Raw genomic sequence first — 21,147 nt, forward strand, 5'->3', positions numbered from 1 at the left:
ATGGGTTCTTAAACAGACAATACTAAATGCCGCGCTTTTTTAAAAATATTTACATATTATCTATAATAATAAAAACCAAAACAACAAAATCGTACTATTAATATAAAAAATTTTATTTAAAAACATCTTATCATTTTATATGCTTATGTTATATATTTACAAATTATTATTTTTACAAAATACTATAAACAACATTATATATACAATTTTAATTTACCTAATTAAAGTCGAAATTAGTTACCAAATATGTCTTCATCATTATCTGTGTCTTCATCATCACTTGAATCACTATCACCTGGTAATATGGTCAATATAATAGGTTCTAATATGGCATCCCTGTGAACTTCTTTTTCATAGTCTTGCGATTGAATAGTTTCTGCATGTCGTACACATTTCTCCCAGTCTTGTACAGTCACTGAATCTAACGCTTCATGAGTCAAACGTTCAATGTCTACCATCTTGAAAGTGTTATTTTTTTTGGCAACTTCATTTTTAACTTAAGCCCAAATCAACTCAATAGCGTTATATTGGCAGTGATAGGGAGGAAGTCGTATCACCTCATGACCTCTTTCTTATGCCAACTGATCAAGGAGATACGATTTTTCACGTGGCATTATATTTTTCACCTTCATTTTGAGTTCGGCTAATGTTTCTAGATTACTGTAGGGAATATTTTTATCTTTAAGCCATTTTTGTACATCCGATTTTCTAGAATTACTCTTAGGATAATTTTCAGCCAAGGTCGAATGATATGAAGCGTTATCCATAACAATAATAGAGGGCTCTTCAAGATGATTGAGTAAATCAAAAAACCACTCTTTATACACCTCAGCATTCATTTGGTTATGGTAGTCTGTAGTATTACCAGTGTTACTACGAAAAACTAATTTTGAATCCTTAATAAAATCGTAGCGGGCGCATCCTGCGTGACACACAATCAGTCGACCCCCCTTGCCAATTGGAACCTTTAATCCTTCCGTACCTTCATTGTTCTGCCAAATAATGGATCGTGAGTGATTTTGATTAACCCAAGTCTCATCAACATAAACAACAGGGCGACTATCGTTATTTTTACGCAGTGTGCACATTTTTCTGAGGAATGTGCACCGTAGAGCAACTATGTCTAAACGTTCCATTAAAAATTTGCGCCCGTCATTACACTTCTTAAATGAAAAATTCAAATTTTTAAGAACGCGTCGCATTGACCTAACGCTTCCAGTGTAATTATTTTTTTCTCGGTAAGTGTTGAGTATGGAAAAGGCAGTCGGGTACTCACCTCTATCATAAAAGTCGTGAATAATTCTTCTGACTATATCTCAATAAAAATCGTCCAACTCGGTTTGAATTTTCGCGCGTTTATATGTTTTACGCGGAGATTTAAAAAATGGAACAACTCGTTGTTCATCTTGCGTGTTTTCTGATTTTTTTGCTTCGGAGCAAATGCGGCTTACGGTGCGAAGTGAAATTCCACATGCCTGGGATGTAAGGTCTTGAGCACATTTAAAAAAGTCTGGCGTTAAATCCGGTTTTTTAGATAAATTTTTTAAAAATATATACACGCTATGTATAATTTTTTTAGATTGACTATGAATATCTTTATCATTAAAAGACATTTTAAAAAATTACAAAATAACAGCACAGTAAATAAATAACTAAAACGCACAGGCAATACAACACTAAACAGTTAACACACGAATGTACCTACTCGTCAACCACTTGCGAGCTACTAAAGGTACATGCTATAGTATTTCATTGTACATTTAGTATAAAAACAACCCCTCTTTCCCCACACAATGCAAGGGAAAATAACAGCTGCAACAAACCATAGACCTATATAACAGGTATATGCAACAAACAACCTGAAAGCCATAGAATAAAAAAAGTAACCTTATTTTTTTTATGATGTGTACAATGCACAAAATGTTACGCTGCGCGCGCGAAATACGCCGCATGCGCCGCATGTTGAGAACCACCGACCGCAGGCCGGGTGTGGGTTGGGGTACAGTCGAGGTCACACGCCACTTTTCGTGTCCCCGACTATAGTGACAAAGACAAATAATTAACAATATCAAAACCCACATCTCTTCTAGATAGCATCAAGCACATACGCCGCCATCTAGGGGAGTTAACACTCGGCCTTCCTGCTTAGGACTGTTGTCCTCAACAGTTACATTTTTTTTTTATATAATACAGAATAACAATCCTACAAAAAAAAAACCAATTAAATAAAAGTAGTATAACTAATCAACATTTTAACTAAGCATCTTTTCATAACAAACATAACATGTAACAATTCAAAAGTTATTAACAGTTTTAAATAATACAATATATAACAATTTAGTTTCTAATAAATTAATAATAATTATACAAGGACAAATATATATACCAACCAAATAAGGTAAAAGAAATGTAAAATTTAAACATAGTCTCGAATCCAACCTGGAGGGCGCCTTTTCCCGATAGGTCTACCACCTGCTACTTCCATAGCTTCCTCTCTGGATTCCACCACAGCTTCTTCTACTCGATCGACTCCTGTCTCTTCTCCGCGATTGTCTCCTATCTCTCCATCTTGATCATCATCCGTATCTTCATCTTGGTCATCATCCGTCTCTTCATCTTGCTGGTGCAGCTTCCACGACTTAAGTTGTACAACGTGAGCAGTGGTGGCGAACCGACTTTTTTTTTCTTGGTTCAACTCAACCACTCTGTACACATCACCAGGTAGCCTCTCAGTCACGACCAGGGGACCCCGATAACGGTTTTGTAGTTTCGTGAATTCTCCAGTGGCCGTAGGTCATCGCTTCATAACCACTACCTCTCCCACAGAGTAGCTCGTGTTGTCGTACGGTTTTTGTCAAACGCAGTCTTTACCTTCTGCTTGGACCTCTCCATTTGCTCCCGTGCTTCTTGCCACAACTGATCTGGCATCGTCCACTCATCGGCTGTCTTAGAAACTGCCCTAAGTGTTCCAAGACGGAACCTAGGTCTATATCCGTGTAGAAATTCAAAAGGCGTCCTAGACGTCACCTTGCTCTCACTGTTGTTAAGGTAACGCTGTATCCTCGGCAGGTCTTGGTCCCAACCATCAGGTTCGCTGCCCTCAGTCATTAACGCAGCCAAAACCACACTATGCACCCTTTCCACTTGGCCATTCGCTCGTGGGTGGCGCGACGAAGCCAACACTAACTGGACTCCCTGGTCTCGAACAGCTTAGAAGTGTAACACGATCCGCGATCCGTGATAAACATTTTGGGCAAGCCATAAGCTTCCACGAACTGGCCCACACAGGTTAACAAAGCTTCAGCTGTAGTGCCTTTCACTGCAAATAAGACAACAAATTTTGTAAAGTTGTCCACCAATACTAGGATATACTTATTTTGACTAGGGGTCGTCACAAAGGGCCCTACATGGTCCATGTGTACAACCTCAAATGGTCGTTGTCCCACCGGTATTGGGTGCAACAACCCTGGTCGTCTGCCCCTCGAGTTCTTCGACAGCAGACACTCAAAACACATATGGATGTGCTGCCTCACATAACGCCTCATCTTAGGGAACCAGAAGTCCTGGAGGAGGTTACTCACCGTCCGATCGATAGCTGGGTGGCCGCTTAGGTCATGCGCCTTCACCAACAAGCTCTTCCGCATTGCCTTGGGCACGACGAAAAGAAGCCGGTCTCCATGCTTCCTGTAAAGCAACCCGTGCTCAACCTTATAGTTGTCGTTTTCGGCTTCTGGAGTAGACTTGACAATTTCCAACTCCCTAGCCACTTCAGGATCCGCGGTCTGGTACATCCGCACCCTATCTTCTTCCGTCATTAATGTACACACCTCGTATCACCCACCCAACTCCTCATCAAAGCCCCGTTCATTCATTGCTACCGGCGCACGTGACAGCGCGTCCACGTGACACATTCGAGTGCCCGGCCGATACTTTACTTCATAATCATACTTATGTAAAGAGTCATGCCAACGTGCGACTTGTGAATTGGTACTTCGGAAGTTTTTCAAGTACACCGACGATTGGCAGTCGGTATACACAACAAATCTCACTCCCAACAGGAACTGTCTTAATTTGTTCATTGACCACACTAAGCACAAAAGTTCTAGCTTACTAGAATGATACCTGGTTTCCGCATCACTGGTCTTTCGACTTGCATAGTAGACAACACGTAGTGGGTCACTCAACTTCACCGATTGCAATAACATGGCGCCCAGACCAATCGTACTGGCGTCTGTGTGCAATTCAGTTGTAGCAGCAACAGGTCTAAACAAAGTCAAAACAGTATCGCTCACCAAAGCTGTCTGTTACTTACGAAAAGCTGCTTCATTTTCTTCACCCCAACGGAACCGTTCTCCTTTCTTGGTCAATTTATTGAGCAGCGCGGCCATCTGGGCAAACTTGGGAATGAACCGTCTGAAAAAGCACGCTAATCCAAGGAAGCGCCTCAACGAATGTGCGTCTTCCGGAACAGGATACTCGTTGATCGCAAGCGTTTTCTTCAGTCCTGGTCTAATTTCACCACCTCCGACTACAAATCCAAGGAACTCAATACTCTTCGAACCGAAAAGACATTTTGACGGTTTTAAGGTCAATGCTGCAGATTTGAGTCGTTCCAACACGGACCTCAACTTAGTTAACAGATCAGACCAATCCGAGCCATCAATCACCATATCGTCCAAGTAATTGTGCACTGTTTTACCTTGCAGCGGCCCTAACACATACTGCATCAGCCTCGTAAATTCGGCGACTGCGCTCGACAGCCCGAATGGCATGCGCGTAAACTGACCTGTCGTGTTAGCTGTGATAAACGCAGTCTTTTCAGCAGCTTCCGGTGTTAGCGGTATTTGGAGATATTCGCTCGCCAACGCCTCAAGCTGTTCCGACATATCCGGCAACGGATAATGTTGACGAATGGTTTGCTTGTTTAAACGCCGATAGTCTACACACAGTCTGTTTTTGCCATCTTGCTTTACAAGCAGTACCGGGCTCGCATAAGGAGAGACCGTATCGACGACCACTCCGCTCGATTTCCACTCTCGCACGATCTTGGCGATTTCTTCACGATCGGCGCGCGTTGTCTAATACGGCCTGCAAACTACTGGCCGACTATTGGGTACCTCATGAATTCCCACGGTCATAAGTGGCGTGCACCCAAGTTCGTCCAAATTCGTTGCGAAACAATCGCGATACTCGTTGACCAGCCCTAACAACGCTGCTTCGTCGTCGACGGACAATTCGGAGTTTACATACCCAAAATCCGTTGTGCGCAAAGGCCTCTTTACCGGCAGGACGTCCACCTCGACGGCATGCAGGTAGTCCGCCTCGTTCCCCAAAGTATCAACTGTGACTTCAGTTCCACCATCATACGGTTCCGCTTTATATATGTGTAGTCTTCCGCCGGACTAATGATAAGCGACCTCGGGTAGGTCTAGCCATGCGCGTCCGATGATGACATCTGGAACCTGTACCGTGTCGCTTACAACTAACAATGTCACCAAACCTGGACATACGTCGTCAACGGCGACGACGGACGCTTGCGTCATGCCAACAGCTCGCACCGACAGCACCGTCGTACTGCCGAGTCCGTAAAGTGGCTTATCCACAGGCTTAATGGGAAGCCCACAGATCACGGCGACACTCGCCTTAATCAATACCGGATGGCAGTCCATGTCAAGCAACACATCAACCTCGCGCCCGTTTATCCGTCCAACGCAGCGATATGGATGCGTGGCGACCTCCCGACACACCACGGCAACGCTAGCTTGGTCCCGCGCGAGACAATTCGGGCGTATATGCCCTTCGGCTCCGCAACCGTAACACGTGTTCTTACGCTTACCGGGGCAATCCCTTGACAGATGTCCCGTTTTCCTGCATACCCAGCAGCAGTTTGAGGTATCCTTGACCGGAACACTTTCCTTCGTTTTCTCTTCGACCGGCTTGGTTCGTGTCCACGCGTGCGTACTAGGCTGCTTCGACGCGTTATAGTCAACTTTCTTTGTGACCTGTTTCCAGTGCCGCATTAAGCCAAATTGCCGCCCCGGGGCAATATAAAATTTGCCGCCTATATATATTTTAAAAAAATATCATATGATTTTCACCTCTCTTTTTTCGCTATCATAAACACTGTGAGTTGATCTCGTGTTGTTAAATCAGGAGTCGAGTCTACTATAAGTGAAAAATATTTAAATAATTTTTAGTTTTTTTTTCTATAAATATCAATACAATTTTATCTGTTGAGTAAAAAATCTTGAAAATTTAATAGAAGGCTCCTAGGTTATTGTTTCAAAGGCAGAAGAAAAAAATTAAAAATCTTTAGTCACAGTTTTTATTTATAAGCATTTAAAGTTCAAATTTTGACAAAATACGGAAAAATCAAGAAAATTAGCAAATTATTTTGAGTTGAGAATTCATAAAAATTTTTCTTTTTAAATCTAAGATTTGAAAATGTAATATAAGATTACTCATAAGTTTGTCTACCTTTATCAAAAAAAAAATGTCTACAAGAAACTTAAATTAAATTTTTATGAGCGTCTGAAATTTATATTTTTACAACATTTGATATTTTCTCGATTTCTCATGTAACAATTTTCTTATTTTATTGTAATTAAAAAACGAATGACTGTAGATACTTGAAAAATTCATTAAATGTTTATATTAGCATTTTCTATACACCATAAAATTTTAAAAATATTTTGACTCTTTTTGAGCTGTTTACGGACATTGTCAGTTTTCAATTTTTTTAGTTTTTTTTTCTATAAATATCAATAAAATTTTATTTGTTGGGTAAAAAAGTGTGAATATTTAATATAAAGCTCCTGATATATAATAGCAGTTGAAAAATATTAAAAATACATAGGCAACATTTTTTTTATAAGCATTTAAAGTTCAAATTTTGACAACATTTATCAAATTTATAATTTATTAACTATTTTGTAGTTAAAAATGTATAAAATGTTTAACTTTTATGGCTAAGGATTGAAAATTTAAAACAAGGCTCCACGTAAATAGGTTATATATAAATTACTTTATTCACAATAATATCATCAAATATACTTGATAATATCATAGGCTGACTGACCGTTTTCGCTCAGAATCGTTTTTCTTATACAATGATATTATATCATCGAATTCAAATTTAACACCATCCATTACAGTGACCCATTTGTAACCTACTGTACAGCAGAGCGACTTCCACTTATCCACCTTTTTTTCTTTTGCTGCTTTTTGGTAAGCTGCACCAATTAATTTAATTCGCTTACCAGACATAGTATAGTATTCAATAACATACATTTAACAAACACAACACTGTCGTCTACCGAAATTGCGTCGAGACTGTCAACAGACGACAGTCGATGATAAGATTACTAAAATGATCGTCAAATACGTATTTTCGCGATTATTATTAGATCATACAGCCCGCATTGCCCGCAACAGCAAACAGGCGACAGCTCTTCGATGTGATTGAGTCACTCGCCGAAAATTAAAAGCTATAAATAACACAGACACACAAATGTGATGCATTTAGTTATTATTGAATCGTTGATAGATAAAATTATTATTGGTATTAATATTTTTAATATAATAATAATTATTTTAAAAATTTAATACAAAATTCGTAACGGAGAACGTATAATATTATAATATGATATATTTTTTAAAAATCTGCCGCCCCTCAAATCACCTTAAAATTGCCGCCCCGGGGCAATTGCCCCCCCTTGCCCCCCGTTAAATGCGGCTCTGCCTGTTTCGCGTCGTTGGATTTATGTTCAGGAGAATGAATAGCAGCCATCCTAGCCCACTCAAGTAAATCTCCAAGCAGATCTTCTTCTGTCCGATGCGTTCGTCCTAACGCGTACAACGCCATCTCGCGTGAGTACAACCCTTTTAAAGCGTGATCTCGGACTTCATCAAACGGTAGAGCTATACTCTAATCAGAATAACCTTGCCCACTTTCGCGCACGCAACTGAGCCGCCGGCAGTCGTCAGACCCCCCGGCGAGAGTCAGGTGCACTGTGATTGGTCGTTAGTTGTCGACCGCTACCGTCATGCGTCGCTATCGACAGCCGCCGCCGTGTATACAGATGTTCATAATAACACGATCGTAATAATTAATAATTATTACCTATATCATGTTATAATGTATAGTTTTTTTTCCTTTACCGTGTTTTTTGTACTTTTACCTTATTTTTCTGTACCAAACACAATGCTTACGTAGTATACAATTATTATCAAAACCAAGTACCAATGTAATTAATACCTATGTAATTTGAGAAGGAAATTAAAACTAATAAATAAATACAACTTCATATTTACAAAAATTACTCATATTTCTAAAAAAGTCATTTTTCTCTAAACAGTAAATAACAAAAATCAAATTCATGTTTACAAAAATTATCGTTATATACACAAAAATTATAGTTATATTTACAAAAATTACTCATATTTCTAAAGAAGTCATTTTTTTCTAAACAGTAACTAACAAAAATCAAATTCATGTTTACAAAAATTATCGTTATATACACAAAAATTATAGTTATATTTACAAAAATTAAGGTCAACATTATTCAGTATCGGAATCCGTTTCAGAAGATGTGTCTCCCGTAATAGTCATCAACAAATCATCTTTCTCCGCGGACAACATCTCATCTATTTTGTTATCGACCTCATAAAATTTTATCTCTTCTTTTTTCGTGTGGCTTATAAAATTTTTCCACATTTGTGAGTCAACTCGATCTATGCCCTCTACTAGTAATTTTTTTACATCTTGAAGTTTATAAGTTGTGTTGTTCATTCGAACATGGTTCTTCACTGATGACCAAGCAAGCTCAATGGGGTTAAGCTCACAGTGGTATGGGGGGAGTCGTAATACTGTATAACCACTGTTTTTTGCTAGTTCATCAATAACATACCTATTATGTTGTGGTTTTAAACGTTTCACTATGAGCAAAAGTTGAGGGATAACCATAGTTCGGTCTACCACTTCTATCCTCCAACCACTTAATTATATCCGCCTTTCGTGTATTCGATGTTGGGGCCTTGTCTATTTTCACGGAATGGTAGGACGCATTGTCCATAACAATTACGGAGTTCGGTTTTAGGCGAGGTAGAGTGCCCTCCATCCATTCACGAAATGTGTCCCCATTCATCTCGTCGTGGTAGTCACTCGTATTTTTTTTCGATTCAAAACACAACAAACCACCGGGGACAAAACCATCTTCAGAGCCGATATGGAGAACAATAAGTCGTTTCCCTTTGCCAGAGGGATTAACAGCACCTGTCGATAGACCTTTTAAGAATGCATCCCGGTGAGACCGTACTGTTGTGTCGACCCACGTTTTCGATGTACAATCGCCAGCATTCACCCATGTTTCGTCGAGAAAATAAATATGTCGACCCTCTTCCCGGTATTTTCTAATGCTATCCAAATACGTTCTTCTCCACCCAACAATTTCATTTTTTTCAGTCCTAGCACTGTTCCTACTTCGCTTACTGTAACGGAAACCTAAATCTTTTAAAAGATGAAATAAATTTGTGCGCGATACTGTTGGCAAACTGTCGTCGGCTGACACGGCTTGGTGGATTTTATCAATCGTAGGAATTTCACGGCGAAACCAGATGCTATGCACGTGCCTACGTACTGCGTTTTTTGAAAAATCGTCAAAAAGATCGCGAAATGATTTTTTCTTACGTGTTGTTTTTGCGACTGGCACCGTCTTTGTAAGCCTTAATGATCGTGTGGATTGAACGATCGCCAATAGACAATAGTTCTGAAATTTGTTTACGAATTTGCCTCATGGAAATGTTAGGTTCGTCCATTATTATACTTTTGTACATATTAATAATACGGATTCTTAAATCCTCACTTATAGCCTGAAATAAAAATATTTAAAAAATAAGTCTTAATAAAAATGCTGTCCTGAAAGACATTTCAAACAAAAAACATGTTTTAATCGATTAAAACCATTTTTTTTGTTGAAAAAAACATGCTTTTTATAAACTCGGAATTTTTATATTATACATATAATACTCACTTTTCCACTTTTCTGCTTTTTAATTGGTGATGGGCCATATTCAGCATTATCCTCGTCAGAACTGCTTGCCATTTTGGATGAATAATTCACAAAATAGTATTAAAAAAAACGAGATCAAATATCGGAAGGCGGGCAGTGTTTTTATGTGTTACGGAATGAAAGCGTAAACCACTTGTGGCATAGCAACGTGGATACTATAGTTCACTACGTATACAGCTGCAGCGCGTCGGCGGCAGCAGCACAGTCGACATCAGCGCCGACGGTGGCAACAGACATGCGCGAACTCGACGAGTTGTCGTCGATCGGGTGGGCAAGGTTATTCTGAATAGAGTATAGATCTCGACACATCCTCACCTTAGGTTGGAAATAATCCATTACATGTTCATCCTTTCTTTGAACTCGTGCTTTAAGGAGGTCATAGCGATCGGACGTGTTCATAGAGCGAATAAAGGTCGATCTGAACCGTGACTCGAAGCTAGGCCAGTCATCAAAACGTCTACCGACGAATCAGTCCCGAGCAGCTCCTTGCATATTCGACTGGACGAACTGTAACCGGTATCCAATCGGCCAACCGTTTGCCGAAGCTATACCATTTACATCGTCAAGCCAATTCTTGGCCTCATGGGACGACTCTCGTCCAGGAAATTGGCATATCGTCTTATTCAAATCAGGAATTACACGAAACTCAGCCACTTCCGACCTCGCAATCGACAACGAGTTCGGCGACGCAACTCGCTCAACCGGCGGTGTGACACTTCGAGCGCTCAACTTACTGTTCGACTTGTTCACGAAGTTGCGAAACGAGATTAATTAATCAGCCGGGACTGTACATCGTTGCTGTTCATTATGATAACGATAACGACACGACGTAAAAACAAAACAATCACAACAGTGATAACGACGATTGATAATCGAACGATACCTCACTCGATTCACTGTAACCGCGGTAACCGGACTGGACAACCACAGGAACAACAACGTCCCGATACAACAACGATTGAGGTTATGTCCAAACTCAAAACGACGAAGCCCCGTTTTTTTTTTCAATTGATCGAATTTCACCCGATTTTCGCGACGCACCATGAAACACTACCACAAACGGAACGAACTGTTCGGAACTCGTTTCCGAACATGCGATTTCGAATGAACGATCTTCAACGTCAACGGATGACACGTGATCTATAGTCTGTACCAAATAAGAGCGCACCGCGCTGGCGCATACAAATGAATCGCGGAGCGACGTCCGGACCCCCCTGGACGGGTCTATTAGCTATGTGATTGGTCGCCTTAGTCGGCTATGATCGGCGTCGTCGACGATGTTGCCGCCGTCGGCGACGCCGCCGTACATACAGGAAATTGTAGTCACAATGCGCTATTGCGTATTACATTGCGCTACCGCGTATTACATAGTAAAATAATAGACCTTTTTTTTGTTTTTTTTTTTAAACAACAACAAGAAAAATTCAATAAACAGCGAATGCGCACAAAAAACAAAAATACGTGTTACCGCTAAAGACCGTTAAAATGGTGTGACAATATAACACACTCTGTATAAGCGGTTGACCCTGGTGGCGCTGGAACGCACGACGGTAGCGCTCTCTGACATGCGCGTGATATGACCGGTTTTTGTGCGCCGCCCGGTGCGCTCTTATTTGGTATAGACTATAGCGCATTACGTTCCACTAATCACTTTCGATATCCCACTTCTGATAATTTATGTTAACTTTTCCTACGATAAGAATTCCTAAGAGCAAGTTTATAAAGGCTTAGAAAAACAACAATTTATTAAAGTAAACGAGGCAATCGAATAACGTCTGGTCAACCTCGCAACGGCGCAGCCGCGCAGGTCACCAATCGCTACGCAACGCGCGACAACAACTATAGTCCGCTTCACGCAAACTGGCGGGTCGCCGCCGTCGTACCCCGGACCTCACCCAGCCTGTAGACAATGGTTCTCATTCTATGCGACCACCTGTTGCGGTCCGGGTCAGCGGCGCGTAACTATTAGCGCTATTGTTAAATTTCAAAGGTTTGGCTCTCCTGCGGACTACATTCCACGTTTATCCGTTTTTTTAAAACGTATACAGTAAATAGAGGGGTGTTTTATATTGCTGTTGTATTTGCAGCCTTAACGATGATTATTGAAATTAATTGTAATACAAAATGTTAGTTAAAAAAATTATATATTTTTACTTGTATTATTAGGTTAAGTTTTTTGTTTTTTAAGTTTTGATTTTTGTAATTTGTTGTTATATTGTATTGTAAGTCAGTATTCAAGTATTATGTAAAATTATAATTTGTATTTTTACTTTTATTATTATACACATTTGTCGAATACTATAATAAATAATAATAATTAGATATTTAAAAATTTAATATCATTTTTATTTTAAAAATTAGTATGTATTATTTATAATAGTTGAAAAATATTAAAAATACATAGGCACAATTTTTTTTATTAGCATTAAAAGTTCAAATTTTGACAACATTTATCAAATTTATAATTTATTAATTATTTTGTGGTTATAAATTTATAAATTTTTAACTTTTATGGCTAAGGATTGAAAATTTAAAACAAGGCTCCACGTAAATAGGTTATATATAAATATAGTATTATATTACAATAATATTGTATTATATTATTATACATTAGTATGTATTATAAATAATACATCCTTTATCAAACAAAATCGATTTTACGTTTTATGCATAAAAAAAGCGGGAAAAAAAGACGAATACTTATTGTTTACGGCGTCCGTATTTGAAAAGCGCGGCAAATTGTTTAATAACCACTACAACAAATAATCCGCTTGAATCGTTGCGGTCACCCGCCAGTTTTCGTAAAGCGGACTTTCTAGGACTTACTAGGAGCCTTCTATTAAATTTTCAAGCTTTTTTACTCAACAGATAAAATCTTATTGATATTTATAGAAAAAAAAAACTAAAAAAATTAAAAACTGACAATGCCCGTAAACAGCTCAAAAAGAGTCAAATTATTTTATCGTGTATAGAAAATGCTAATATAAACATTCATTGAAATTTTCAAGTATCTACAGTCATTCGTTTTTTAATTACAATAAAATAAGAAAATTGTTACATGAGAAATCGAGTAAATATCAAATGTTTTAAAAATATAAATTTCAGACGCTCATAAAAATTCAATTTAAGTTTCTTCTAGACATTTTTTTTTTGATAAAGGTAGACAAACTTATGAGTAATCTTATATTATATTTTCAAATCTTAGATTTAAAAAGAAAAATTTTTATGAATTCTCAACTCAAAATAATTTGTTATTTTTCGTGATTTTTCCGTATTTTGTCAAAATTTGAACTTTAAATGCTTATAAATAAAAACTGTGACTAAGGATTTTTAATTTTTTTCATCTGCCTTTGAAACAATAACCTAGGAGCCTTCTATTAAATTTTTAAGCTTTTTTACTCAACAGATAAAATTTTATTGATATTTATAGAAAAAAAAACTAAAAAAATTGAAAACTGACAATGGTCGTAAACAGCTCAAAAAGAGTCAAAATATTTTGTAAATTTTATGGTGTATAGAAAATGCTAATATAAACATTCAGTCAAAATTGCATGTTCCTACAGCCATTTGTTTTAGAGTTATACCAAAAACTAAAATTGATTTTCTCAAAAACAGATTTTGCGCAAAAATTCCCGTTTTTCCTTAATTTTTCTTTTGTTTTTCACGTCGCTTTTGAAAACTACTGGGAAATTTTTACTTTTGACCCCCCCCCCCCCCCCCGAAAGATACAATCGCTTCGCTCAGAATCTAAAATGGAAACTGAAAATGTCCGTAAACAGCTCAAAATAAGTAAAAATGTTATGGTGTAAAGAGAGTGCTATATACATTTTTTTTTTATATTTCAATCATTGATTGGTCAAGTTCACTATAGGGTGGATGACGATCTTGATATTATACTTTATGTTCGGGAAATAGCACAGCGATAAAAAAATATATATTATTTTCGTCATCATGACATTGTCAAAAATTATACCACGGTGTATAATATGATACGAAACAATTTTTTACTTAAGCGTTTCGCAAAAACGGCTAGTCCGACTAGCCGCTAGTGTATAGGTTTTTCATTTTTTTTTTTTTATGGTACACGCTATTACAGTTTGTGTATTATAATATTATTGCACAGTATTTTCTTCAAGCAATTTTCCGTAAAAATCACGGGATTCAAAAAGGATAAAATATTCAGGATATTTTCGCACTCGTCGTTGCGATGGTCGTCACAATTATCGGCGCTCAACAGCTCTGGCGTGGCCTTTCTGGGTAAAGGTGAAAACGTACCACTGAAGGACGACGACATTTATCCCGAGTCGTGGGTCTCTGATTTGTTTTACCGAGCGTTGGTTAATTTTACTATTCAGCACGTGGGCAGCTCCGCTTGCCAGAGACTAGTGGACATGTACGTTAGAAACCTACAGAATTACACCGATAGGGCCGTCAGAACTCAGAAGTGAGTTAACACTAAATTTGTAATAGAAAAAATATATTGTTCTAATATTTACACCAACTCGTGACTGACGATTCGATTTTAATTTGTGAATCGCATCATTCGTATCAACCGAATATGCCTCCAAAAATGTAATTATACCTAAGCTGCACTAAACACTTATGTAGAAACTGGCATAACAAATTTTAAAACAAAATGCATTTAAAACGTTATCAATATTTTTTAGAAAATAAAAATTCGTATAAATTAAAAAACAAATGTCACAACATAAAAGCTTATATATCATTGAAGTGTAAAAAAAAAACTACTGTAATTACATTATTATAATCATGATGTACCTACATCCTACATATTAATCATTATGTAAAAAGAAATAGCATGTATTACCTTTACCTTTATCAGTGGTCTTCAACCGGTGGGTCACGACCTATTTTTGGGTCGTGTAAGCTTAAAAATTGGGTCGCGAATCGCGAGACGTCTTCTTTTTAAAATAAAAAATAAGTTTATATAGTATAACTAGCTGGTTTACCCATCTTCGCCAGGGAGGTATTCAACTTTTTTATATAAAAAAAATGACGATGAAAAAAACTACTATTTTCTTATATTGTACCTCTTTTATTTATTAATTTATATATTATCTCTGTACATATTTCTATTAAGGTTATAATACTTCTTTGTTAACAATATTTTTTGTTCTTTGGTGAGGTGCATACACGTAGATTTTTTGCCGAGCTGACACGGGAGCAAGCAACATAAAATTGTCCGTGGGTAAAACAGGGATTCATGATGTCAAGGCCTTCAACCTTCAGTGTCTGTCCCTGTGCCTTATTGATAGACACAGCAAAACAAAGCTTTATAGGAAATTGTACTCGTTTAAATTCGAACGGATATTCATTAGTAATCATCGGTATCCTGGGAATGAAAACAACTTGACCTTGGGCTCAGCCGGAAAGAATTTTAGCTTCACTCACGTTCCTCTGCATAGTTACTATCCGTAATCTAGTACCATTGCATAATTTCGGTGCATTTAAATTCCTCATAAGTATTATTGGAGCCCCAATTTTCAAGTCCAGCTTATGCGGAGGAAGTCCTGATGGATTCAAAGAATTCAAAAATTCAATTGGAATATCAATAGCATTATTTTGACCAGTCAGATTATCAATAGAAAGATAAGTTTGTTGATGGGCCTGAAACATTGAAAAAAAATTATTATTTATACTTGTAACAGAATCGTTTTTAGGTGCTAAAATCGCTCGTTCACGTAACCAATCATCCGTTTTATCCGAAATTTGGGCGACTTGCGGGTAAACATTGGCTATTAATTCGTCTTGTCTAGTGACGCTAGTTGCAAATGTTGATGCTACTGCTAATGCAATTTTTCCTTGCATTCTAAATTTAGCAAGCAAAAGATTGATCAAGAACGTTTTTCCAGTCTCGCCAGGTGCATCAAGAAAGAACATTTTACCACTGTTCTGCATCATGTTGTCGATTATAGTGTTGTATTCAAGTCGCTGTTCGTCGGTTAATTTTTGTTCATTTTCTTGAACGAAAATTGAAAGTTGGTTGGCATCATACGTTGTTTTTGAAAGATAATCCCTGTCCTAAATAAATTGTCTGTCACGTTCTTCAATCCGTGTAGGAGATTCCATATCAAAGTCTGACATCATTTTTCCTGATATTTTTAGAAGTTGATATTTAATCAATATGAATGCCTCATTCAAAATTTGTGGCGTGATTGCTAATTCCCGGTTGTTTAAATTATGCCTGTGTTGTTGCAATATATCAGATGCCATATTTTCTTTGTGTTTATTCCATAATTCATTCAAATTTGATATATGACAAAAGATTATCATGGTTACAAAAAGTTCGCGTAAATGTGATGCAGAGTGGAAAAGAGCTGCTTCTGTTAAAGTATCGTCCCAATGTTTTTCATCTTCCAAAAGACTCGGTCATCTCGGCCGAGAACAGTTGATTTTTTAATTCCAGGATACCGAGCAACTGGTTCTCCTTGCTTCCTTCTACTAAATTTATTGTTGCTAAATGTATAGTAAGTTGGGACTTCAATGTATAATAATGTTTTATCTTTGGTAATTAAATCAATCAGTTTGTTTATATTTAAATTAAAAACTCGTGAAATAATATCATGTCGATTAGTCGCTTGTTGATTTAAAAATAAAGATGATTTAATTTCTGGCCATTGTGGATTGCAAGTCATTGTGATAAACAGATCAGGGCGTCCAAAATTTCTTACATAACCCATACCATCTTGTTTACGTTGCTGCATATATCGAGGGCCACCGGTGAATGAAGCTGGTAAATAACTCTTTTTCCCATTTCTGTAGGATCAGCGTCAGCTTGAATTGCATCGTGAAGAATATTGTAATTTTCGGCTCGTAATTTAGTTTGACTTGCTCTTAAAAACTGAAGCCGCTCAGATTCAATTTTAGCGTACATATCGACAATATACTGACTGAATAATTTCCCGCAACGAAGTAAAATATTATTGGAGTTTTCTCTGACTTGAAGCCTGTAAGAGTAAAAATCCATTGCTGACACAGTTTTTTTTTGAGGAACTCTTGTTACTGGATGAACTTGTGGTACGTTAATTGAATAACCGTCTTCACCATGACTAAATATCAAAGGGTACCGCAGTGCATCGTAAGACCGGTGTATTTCACTTACACGTTTTAGAGTGTTATCTCGTGCTCGCAAAACGATATCCCTTTTTGTAAATTCTTGTCCAACAATTAATACGGCATTATTAATTAATATCTCATCAACTTGAGGTGCATTATAACGACCTCTGTGTTCTGTCTGTGGCGCACGGTCAGCTCTGATAATGACTTGAAAATTTTCTATATTTGATGGCATTGCTTCAAAAGCACTCTTGAAGCTACGCACGTAAGGATTGTGACAATGTAACAAATATTGCAAGTCGTATAATAATTCTCTGTAAGTATTTGGGGCTATCGACATTCGCCGTTGTACTTCACTCACCGAATCACCCATGAAATATATTTGCAAAAATTTCGGTTCGTCAGGGTTGTTTGGTAAAAGAGATCCAGCTAAATGATAGACTTGACCCTGAACTTTAAATGAAGGCATAAAATCTCCATGTCTGATTTCATTGGCACCGAATGACGTAATTTGGAAAGCAGAATTGTAAACACGAATCATATCAAGAAAATGTTTAGAATCTCGATGAGAATGATTCAAAAGACTTTTTAATGGTTCCGGTGGATCAGCAATTTCTGCCAATAAAACTTTTCCTCCTGAACAGCAGAGACCTGGTGGTTCCTTAGGCCATTTGAATGCACGACAGAAATTGCACTTGGTATTCATATTTCCTATCGAAACGTGAGAATCATTTCTATAATCAATCGATTTATTATAATTGAAGGCTTACGCACGTCCGAACTGCTGGTAGTGCGGAGTGCAAATGAAATGAACGTGTTTAATGTTTTATCACACGTTGGCTGGTGAATCCCACGATGAGCATCACCTTCCGGCTGACCCAGGCTCTGTCTGCGCACGGCTGTTTCCGCAGCTACCTGCTGAGGTTCAACCGGGCCGAAGACAGTTACTGCACGTACTGTATGTACCCCGACGACACGGCGGAGCACACGCTCTTCGCGTGCCCCAGGTGGGAGGACGAACGAGCTGTCCTGTCCAGGATTCTCCGACGCCCACCAGATCCCGGGGACGTGCAGGAAATCCTGTGCGGCCCTCGGCCCGACGAACTACCCGAAGAACCGACAGCCCGGTGTAGGATCGTAGAACAGGCCACGACCAATAGACGTGAGTTCATGGTGATGGTGGAAACAATCATGAGCACAAAAGTAGCGGACGAACGGGAGGAGCAGCTGCACGACTGACGTCAGCGCACGATGAAGAACGGCTCGTAGACACTATTCGATTTCGCAACAGCGATACGTCGGAGGTGTCACCGACCACCGTTCTTCATCCCCCACCATGACATCACGGGAGGGATCTAGACCACACCGGAAGTCTGGATAGGACGGACGAGACCACCAGGGCGGCGGACTCCGGTCGGCCCTAGAAGACGGGGAAGGCGTGGAAGTCGTTAAAACTTTATAAAATGCTATAAATGTCATGTTTTTAGGGGGGGTAAGTCGGGGTATTGTCCCGTTTACCTCCCCTGTATGTATAATAAATATTTGTTGTCAAATAAACGATGGCGGTGCCGTGGAAGCATTGCGAAAGCAGTTCCCGCAGCGTCGTCGGTTCAAAACAGGAAAAAAAAAAGAAAAAAAAAGGTATCTACGTTATTATCTACATAATTTAACAAAAAATTACAAATTTCATATAATGATACTATAATCTTAATTCTTTATACGAGGTATTTCGGTTATAATTTGTGAAATGTTGTGTAGTACTCTCGTACTACACTTGTACACTTAATTTATTTAATGACGAAGTCCGACGTCTAGTTGTTGGGCCTGGTTGTAGAAATAATATGAATAAAAGGTTTACACGAATAAAACTAGTAATGTAGTTATTATATTATATACAGTAGAAGCCGCTTATTAGAAACACGGATTATTGATACAATCGCGTTATTGAAACAAAATGTACCGGGGCGGATCGCCCGTATATTATAACATTTAAAATAAATCGGATTATTGAAACATTACATCGGGGTTATTTGAAACAATTAGGCGAAGGTCAGTTGACATATACACCGGTTATCCGTGCGATAACTAATATAATTTAATCTTGTCTTTGCTGTCGTTACTTTATCTTACGTCCTATACGATGAGCACTTTTCTGTACATATCGTTAGTTCAACTTCGGCGTGTGTACGTAAAGTGTTTCGTTATTTCGTTTGTATTCTAAAAATCTAAAATCTAAATCTAAAAATGTCTAAACGCCAAGATTTAAGTGCTAAACAGAAGTGCGATTTATTAAAATCATACGACGTGCTTCCAAAAATTAGTTTACGATCATTCAACCATGCGACCAAGGTATCATACGCACCTTCAAAGTTTATTACAGATCAGAAATAAGGGGAAAAGTTCTCGCAGTGATTGATAATGGTCTACACGATGCATCTTGTTCCTTGCAAGCTAACGATATAGCAAAAAAAATAACCATTCTTGATGCTATTCATCTAGCAAAAGAAGCATGGAATAAAGTAAGTGTGGAGACAATTCGAAATTGTTTTCTTCACGGTGGATTCAAAACAGATGACAAAACAGACGAAGAACACGAACATAGTTTGCCTGAAAAACGAGTCGATCTCTCGGATGAAGTTTATGGCGATTGGGTTGATGTGGACTCACACCTCGATGTGGCAGAGATTCAAACAGAAGAAGAGATTTGTAATGCGGTAATGAATCCTCAAACAATTGAACGGGCCAATACTGACGATGAAGAAGAAAACAGCGAGACACCCCTGGCACCGCCATCAAACAAGGAAATTGTAGAAGCTTTAAGTGTCCTCAGGAGAGCTGTTCAGCACCGTGCGGATGAAATAGGTTTTGAGCAGCATTATTCATATGAAAATATGGTTATGGAGTTACTTGACGCAAAAAAACAAACTTCGATCGATAAATATTTTAAATAATATAGTAAGATAAATATTTTAAATATGTAATATAGTAATTACTAAGATAAATATTTTTAATATGTAATATAGTAATTAGTAAGATAAATATTTTAAATACGAAAATCGTAATATACATATACATACATACATACATAGTTAAATAAATACATACATAAATAAATTTTCCGCGTATTTTTCATTTTTTTTTTCACAGTAGAAATCTAACAAATCGCTTATTAGAAACAATCGGTTAATTGACACATTTCACTTTGGTCCCAAAGTGTTTCTAATAAGCGGCTTCAACTGTATATTAAACAATAAGTTTACAAGTAAAATTTGTAGACAGAGGTTACGCTCGTGCCCGACAACTAAGTGCAGTTAAGCTAAGGTAAAATAATTCTAACTTAGTGACTACTTAGTTGCTATATTTATATCAATGTATGCCCGTGGCGTGATCTCTAAGGAGCCACGGGATTGGCTAATAGAAAAGTACATGCTTAGAAGTGTTTTACGTAATAAAAGTAAGTTAATTTAGCTGTTTCCATAAATATGGAATTTGCAATAATAGAATCAATGACAACAGGTCAAAAAGTTCAAAGTACAAGGATTTACTCTGCATCATGGAAATGTTACCTATTTATACATAATTAAAGTAAGCCGTGTATTTACGTAATACGGTTTACTACATGTCTCCCCTGTAAAATTGGAGCCGTATGTTCCAATCAATAGCATGTCTTGAGGGTCGGGTAGAGAGTGTATGCGTGTGCTGCTTGTGCTTCTTCTGTGATAGTAGGAGCCGTTGCTTAAACTATACAACTCTCACTAATTGTGAATATCAAATGTTGCAAAAATATGAATTTCATACGCTCAATTTAATTTGACTTTCTTGTAGACATTTTTTTTTTTGATAAAGGTAGACAAACTTATGGACAATTTTGTATTACATTTTCAAATCTTAGATTTAAAAAGAAAAATTTTTATGAATTCTCAACTCAAAATAATTTGCTAATTTTCGTGATTTTTCCTTATTTTGTCAAAATTTGAACTTTAAATGCTTATAAATAAAA

The 21,147-nt window shown here is 37.7% G+C and overlaps 1 protein-coding gene and 1 pseudogene across 1 annotated transcript; both read right to left on the bottom strand.

Annotated features, from left to right (window-relative positions):
* Positions 1-572: 572 nt before the first annotated feature.
* Positions 573-1,202, bottom strand: LOC132951402 (uncharacterized). The gene has a single exon (XM_061023213.1). It carries the CDS (start codon positions 1,200-1,202, stop codon positions 573-575), a length of 630 nt encoding a protein of 209 aa, XP_060879196.1.
* An 8,194-nt stretch (positions 1,203-9,396) lies between these two features.
* On the bottom strand, positions 9,397-10,103 carry LOC132951250 (uncharacterized; annotated as a pseudogene).
* Between the last annotated feature and the right edge of the window lie 11,044 nt (positions 10,104-21,147).

This window comes from Metopolophium dirhodum, chromosome 8, assembly GCF_019925205.1.
Source record: "Metopolophium dirhodum isolate CAU chromosome 8, ASM1992520v1, whole genome shotgun sequence".
NCBI classification, from domain to species: Eukaryota; Metazoa; Arthropoda; class Insecta; order Hemiptera; family Aphididae; genus Metopolophium; species Metopolophium dirhodum.